Source organism: Danio rerio, chromosome 3, assembly GCF_049306965.1.
Source record: "Danio rerio strain Tuebingen ecotype United States chromosome 3, GRCz12tu, whole genome shotgun sequence".
Classification (NCBI taxonomy): domain Eukaryota; kingdom Metazoa; phylum Chordata; class Actinopteri; order Cypriniformes; family Danionidae; genus Danio; species Danio rerio.
In genome coordinates this window covers 10,809,669-10,816,880 of record NC_133178.1, presented here as the reverse complement: position 1 = coordinate 10,816,880, position 7,212 = coordinate 10,809,669, and the positions used below count along the sequence as shown (strand labels likewise).

The 7,212-nt window shown below is 29.6% G+C and overlaps 1 protein-coding gene across 11 annotated transcripts in view; it reads left to right on the top strand.

The window, feature by feature from the left end:
- The first annotated feature begins 451 nt into the window (after positions 1 to 451).
- The window catches only part of coro7 (coronin 7), a 303,620-nt gene continuing 296,859 nt past the window's right edge, over positions 452 to 7,212 (top strand). For 9 of the 11 annotated variants that reach the window (XR_012400383.1, XR_012400386.1, XR_012400382.1 and 6 more), the window contains exon 1: positions 4,312 to 4,438. Coding sequence is in view for 4 of the 11 variants with exons in the window: in XM_073943051.1 (XP_073799152.1) it covers positions 4,379 to 4,438 (60 nt within the window). In the remaining 7 variants the exon portion in view is untranslated. 11 annotated transcript variants of the gene reach the window in all.

The following is a 7,212-nucleotide window of genomic DNA, read 5'->3' as shown; positions in this document are numbered from 1 at the left end:
TATTAAATATGCTATATATATATATATATATATATAGCATATTTAATAGTTTATTTAGTATATGTAATATATACAGCATATTTAATAGTTTATTTAACATATATTATATATAGCATATTTATTAGTTTATTTAGTCTATACAATATATAGCATATTTAATATTTTATTTATTCTATACAATATATAGTGTAACCCAGGTTACTAGTGGGTAGTATACAGCAATAGAGCAAATAGAAATATAAGGAAAAAACATTGGCAGAATACTCGATTAAATAATATACATTAAAATTATTTACTTATATAAATAATTTATAATAGAGTATTATACAGCATTCAAGGGAATAGTGCTTTAGAATGACATCACATCATCGTGCCTTACACTATAGCAGCAGATCAGCTTTCCAAACAATAACAAATCTCGCTTGTCTGTTAGCTTGTGTTTACCGTTGCTATGGTGATTCAGTGTTCGCAAGGGAAAGCAGAGATGTAAGTTGTTATATTAATAACAGTAATATAACTATTAGATTTACATCTTTTAATGTTTTAATGCGTATATTAACTGTGAAAATTGACCATTAATAAGATGCTGACATGATTTCAATCATATATTTTTAATGAAGGATTGAGAGAGGAAAAAAACAAGATTTGTCTCTGAGAGTGAAATCTGCACATGAGTGCCACCTGGAGTTTTCCTATTTTTTTCGCTTTGATTTTGAATGATTTCCTTGGTGAGTTCATGTTTTTATTAATTATTATTGTATTCATTATAACATGATTTAAACTAGTGTCGAAAAATGTGTTCCATTAATTAACCATTTGTTTGGTCTAGTAAAAACAAAGTATTATACAGAGTATTATACAAGTGTTTGTAAAGTTTAAGTGAGAGAGTAAAATGCTGTCATTTGTTAAAAGAAAATGCCAAATAGGAGAGAGAAATAGGAAAAAACACAGAAATTCAGCAGAGAGAAGCATATACATGGTTATTTACTGTTGCTGTTTATTTAGTAATGTGTTAAGCTGAGATAATGCATACACTGTAAAATGCTAATGGTTTCTTTGGCCTTGTGTTTTCAAGGCCAGGTTTTTTTTTTTGTTTTGTTTGGTTTTGTTTGTTTGTGCATCTTCTGGTTTTTCATCGGTGAGATGTTCTATTGACGTCAGTTGCTGGATGTGATCTGCTCTGGATTCGAATTAATTGAAGTTTGAACTCTTTTCTGGATTTGGATTGTCTCAACTTCCATCGGCGTGTCTAATTGTGGAGTTGGACTGGCGAGTCTCCCATTAAGTGGATTCTTTGGATACACCTGTTGAAAAGATACAAAGTAAAACCTATTCAGCGTCATGGTAGGAGTGTAAATTTACAACACACTCACAAGTGCAACATCCTGGATCTCTGGAACTGAATTTGCAACCTAGTTGTTTTGCAAAATAATCTTTTTGAAAGTTTACTGGACTTTTTGAACATTTTGAAATGTTTTAAGTGAATGTTTTATTTTCATTTTTTTTTATTTGTACATTGTTCCTTTAGAGTGTTCATTCGTTGCAATTTTTGAATCTTTATAGAGAGAGGTTAACTGGTTTAAGAAGGGAAATCTTGATTGTATGTTAAATAATAATACAATTTTAATATTGTATTATTAACTTACACTTACAAACCTTTAATATAGTATTGTTATTAGTATATTAGTATTATATTATTGTTATAATAGTAACCAAAATATAATATTAGACTTAACAATAGAAAAACAGAAAAATAACATAATATTAACTTACCTTATTAGTGATATAGCCATAAAACCCTGTGGAGAAAGAGAAGTGTTATTAGAGAGTGTAAATAAGATTGAGGTCATAAGATACGTGTGAAAAAAACCTAGAATTTGTTTTATTTATTTTTATTTTTATTTTATTTTTTTATATTTCTGTGAACATTTTACAATACAATCTTTTATTATTCTTACCTCTGTGTTCGAGTCCTTCACTGTTGTTGTATCTTCTCTCTCTTTGGAGGAATTTAGACTTCTGAGCATCTGGTCTATTGATTAAAAGCTTATAATACATTTGTTTATCGAGGGTTACAATAGCATATTTAATATTTTATTTATTCTATACAATATATAGCATATTTAATAGTTTATTTAGTCTATACAATATATATAGCATATTTAATAGTTTATTTATTCTATATAATATATGTAGCATATTTAATAGTTTATTTAGTCTCTCTCTCTCTCTCTCTCTCTCTCTCTCTCTCTCTCTCTCTCTCTCTCTCTCTCTCTCTCTCTCTCTCTCTCTCTCTCTATATATATATATATATATATATATATATATATATATAGCATATTTAATAGTTTAAATAGCCCTTAGAATATGTATAGTATATTAAATAGTTAATTTAGCCTATGGAATATATATATGCAGGGAGAACATGCAAACTTATTTATATATATATATATTTTTTTTATCTGTTGTTTTTAGATATGTAGCATTGGGCAACACGGTGGCTCAGTGGTTAGCACTGTCGCCTCACAGCAAGAATGTCGCTGGTTCGAGTCCCAGCTGGGTCAGGTGGCATTTCTGTGTGGAGTTTGCATGTTCTCCTCGTGTTGGCATGGATTTCCTTCAGGTGCTTCGGTTTCCCCCACAGTCCAAAGACATGTGCTAGAGGTGAATTAAATAAACTAAATTGGCGGTAGTGTATGACCGTGTAAATGAGTTTGTATGGGTCTAGCGGGTTGCAGCTGGAAGGGCATCCGCTGTATAAAACATATGGATAAATTGGAGGTTCATTCCACTATGGCGACCCCTGATGAATAAAGGGATTAAGCTGAAGGAAAATGAATGAATGAATGAATGAATGTAGTATTGTTGTTGTTATTATTTTTTTTTATACCTGTTTTCTGTCCTAAATATTGTTTGTGATGCTAGAGTTTAGGCTATAATAGTAGTGTACTATGTTTGATTTGGAGATGAAGAATATGTCAACAAATTAAGATTTTCCTGTAAAAACGATGTCTTCCTGATTTGATACTGTAACTGTATCTCTCTGACTTATAAACATCAATAAAAAACAGAGCTAAAGTAAAATATAAAAGCTTGGGGTTTTCATAACAGCTAATTTCAAAATTGAGGACACAAGTGTCACAATTGTAACCCTAAAACAGGGGTGGCCAATGCTGTTCCTGGAGATCTACCTTCCTGAAGATTTCAGTTGCAACCCTTATCAAACACACCTGTCTGTAATTATCAAGTGGATTTCAGGTCCTAATTAATTGGTTCAGGTGGGTTTGATCAGGGTAGGAGCTAAACTGTACAGGAAGGTAGATCTCCAGGAACAGGATTGAGCACCCCTGCCCTAAAACATACAAGCTTAAAGAGATAATTCATCAAAAACTTACATTTTCTGTCTTAACTTACTTACTTTTCACTTGTATCAATGTGCTTTAAGTTTCTTTCTTCTTTTGAACATTAAAGCAGATCTTTCCAATAAGACCCAAAAAACCGGTAACCATGACTTCCATAGTATTTGGTTACTATTAAAATCAATGGTTACAGGTTTTCGGGTTTCTTCTTTTGTGGTCAACAGATGAAAGAAACTCAAACAGTTTCTGAACAAGTGAGTAAACAGTGAGTGCATTTTAATTTTTTGGTGAACTATACCTTTAATTCAACCCCAAATTATTAAAAGCACACTGCGTTTTGATTTCGCAGAAATGACCGCCGTGATTTTAAGTCTAGAAGGGATACAGCTGCAGATACCCACGTCAAAATAACATCATTTTCGATAAACTGTACGTTAATAATTACTATTTGTACATTATTGTGGGGTCTGCGATTAAGGTTGGTGTATGGCTGGGGTGTCCAAACTCGGTCCTGGAGGGCCAATGTCCTGCAAAGTTTAGTCCCAACCCCAATCAGACACACCTGGCAATCAATCAAGCTCTTACTAGGCTTTCTAGAAGCATCCCTGCTGATGTGTTAAAGCAAGTTGGAGCTAAAATCAGCAGGACCACCGGCCCTCCAGGACTGAGTTTGGACACCCCTGGGAGATGTTAATAAAATACAATTAAATTGGTAATTTAATAAATAATATAAATAATATTCAGTAAAATTACTGTCTTTAAGTTATTGTGGAGGTTGGGGGTACAGGTAGACGTCAGCAAAATGCAACTAATGGGTCATTTTTTTAATAATATAAATAATTCTCGTTAACTTCCGTCCGCATGTGTATCCCCTCTAGTGCGAGCTTATGATTTGTAAATCTGCGGGGCGTTTCGCGCGCACCAACTCTGCGTCACAAAAACGCATCCATTCAAACGCACAGGATCACAAACACCGAGAGACACCCGGAAGGTTGAAACCGCGCGATCAGCAGCTCACTATGAACCGATTCAAGACGTCCAAATACAAGAACACCACTCCTAAAATCCCCAAGAAAGATGTGAGTAGAGCCCGAGTGCTCGTGCGGTCATTGTGTGTGTTATAACGCGTGTGTTTGGAGCGTTTAGGAGCGGTGCAGATGCGCGCATGAAGATGTCTAACTTCCTCCATCCTCAACTAAACACACTGAAGCTATGTGTACTGTAGTGTGCACTGCCACAATAATGCATAATAACGTGTGTTAGGCTATATGAGGGATACTGCTGCTGTCATTTGCTGCTGAGTGTGTTATGCTATATTGAATGAACTTGAATGACTGTTTCACTAGTGATTGAAGAGGTTTGGTGTTTCTCGTTTTTGATTGGTTCAGAATGTTCTGCAAAATACTATAAATGGTTTGATGTGAGCATATTATAGTTGATTAATTAAATGTGATGGGTTGTGTGTGCAAAAGTGTTTGGTGAATGCATTAACTGGACTGAAGGCCACCAGAATGAATCATTTTTAGTACATTTAAGTAGCATGTAATAAATGTTGATAAATATAATATTATAATATATTTTTATATTATAATATATTTAAATTATGTTTTTGTATATATTACTGAAAATGTATTTTTATATATTATTATAATACATATTTTTATGTATAATATATTTTTAATATAATATTTATAATATTAAAACTGCAAATCTAATACTGCTATTTGTTTAGAAATATTTAAATGATGTACTAACTAATAAAAAATATAAATGTTAATTATATAAATAATAATAATAAATAATAGAATAAATAATAAAAAGAATATGAATAATTAGAATCAATTAGAAATTTAGCAATACACATAAAACAAATTAAACAAAAATTGTAAAAATTATAATCATTTTTTAAAGTTTATTTTATAATTCGTTATTATTTTTCTTGTATACGTTTTATGGTTAAATTTCTAATTGATGCCTAATAATATATGTTAGGTTTCATACCTTTTCATTGTGTACAGTTATTATTATTTTTTTAAGATTTTTAATTTTAGTGATTTATTTTAGTAGTTTATTTTCTTTCTTTATTTAATAATAACAAAAAAGTTTTAAATATTTATTTAGAAATAATTGAAGATTTAAATTATGTAATGAAAACTAAATCAATTTAAATGTTAATTATATAAATATTTAATAATAATAATAATAATAATAATAGAATTTTCTAAATGTATATTTTATTCGATTAATTTATGCCTAAATTTGTACTTGATGGCTAATAACATTTTAGGTTGCAAATTCAAACCCTTTTTTTGTTTGCACTATAATCAAATGTTTTCATTTTAAGATTATAGTGATTTTTTTTGTAGTTTATTTAAAATAAAATAACCTATTTGCAATAAAATAACTTTTTAGTTTATTTTATCATTATATTTTTCTATTTATTTTTAAATAATTAAATAATTTAATTATGTAATTGGCGACACTGTGGCTCAGTGGTTAGCTTTGTTGCCTCACAGCAGAAAGGTCATTGGTTCGATTCCATGTTGGACCAATAGGCATATCTGTGTGGAGTTTGCATGTTCTCTCTGCGTTCGCGTGGGTTTCCTCCGGGTGTTCCGGTTTCCCCCACAGTCAAAAGACATGCGCTATAGGTGAATTGAATAAACTAAATTATCCGTAGTGAATGAGTGTGAATCAGTGAGTTGCAGCTGGAAGGGCATCCACTGTGTAAAACATATGCTACGTAAGTTGGCGGTTCATTCCGCTGTGGCAACCCCTGATGAATAAAGGGATTAAGCCGAAGGAAAATAAATAAATGAGAGATGTAATTCATAATTAAACAATTTAAATATTAATTGCATAAATAATAATAATAATAATAATAATAATAATAATAATAATAATAATAATAATAATGATTATATTTATTTATTTTTTTATTTATGGCTAAATTCTAATTGATGCCTAATAACATTTTAGGTTTCAAAGGTTTTTATAAATACAGTAATCAAATGCTTTAATTTGTAATTTTTTTTGCTTTTATTTAATAATTACGAAAAATGTTTAAAATAAAAATTTTAAATAAAATAATTGTACTTTTTGTATAATTACAATATTTGTTATTTATATAGTAATAATTAAAGAAGAAAATGATGTAATGTATAATGAAACAATTTAAATATTAATTATGTTAATAAATCATATATTTTTTTTAAATTTGTCTTTTTTTTTTATTTATGGCTAAATTTCTAATTGATGCCTAATAACATCTTAGTTTCAAAACGGTTTTATTAATACAGTAATCAAATGTTTTAATTAAAATTTTAGTAATTTATTTGCTTTCTTTTATTTAATAATAACCAAAAAAAGAGGAAAATAAACCATTAAAATAAAAAAATTATGTTAGGTTGTCTTTTAATAATTACAGCTATTTAAATTTAAAACAAAAGAATCAGATTATTTAAAAAAAGAAACGTAATAACAACAATATAAATATCACATTTTTCAATATATGAACAAATATATAAACGTTTCAAAAATATTTCATTGTATTTTAATCATTTTATTTACGCAATAAAACAAAGATTTCTAAATGTTTTTTACTTGGTGAAATGTTCAGAATATTGAACTTTTGGTAAATAATATTCATTCACTCATTCATTAATTTTTCTTTGGCTCAGTTCCTTTATTAATAAGGGGTCACCACAGAGGAATGAACCGCTGACTTATCCAGCACATGTTTTACACAGCAGATGCCCTCCTAGCTGCAATCCACTACTGAAAAACATCCATTCACACTTATTCACACACATGCACTACGATCAATTTAGTTCATTCAATTCCCCTATTGCAT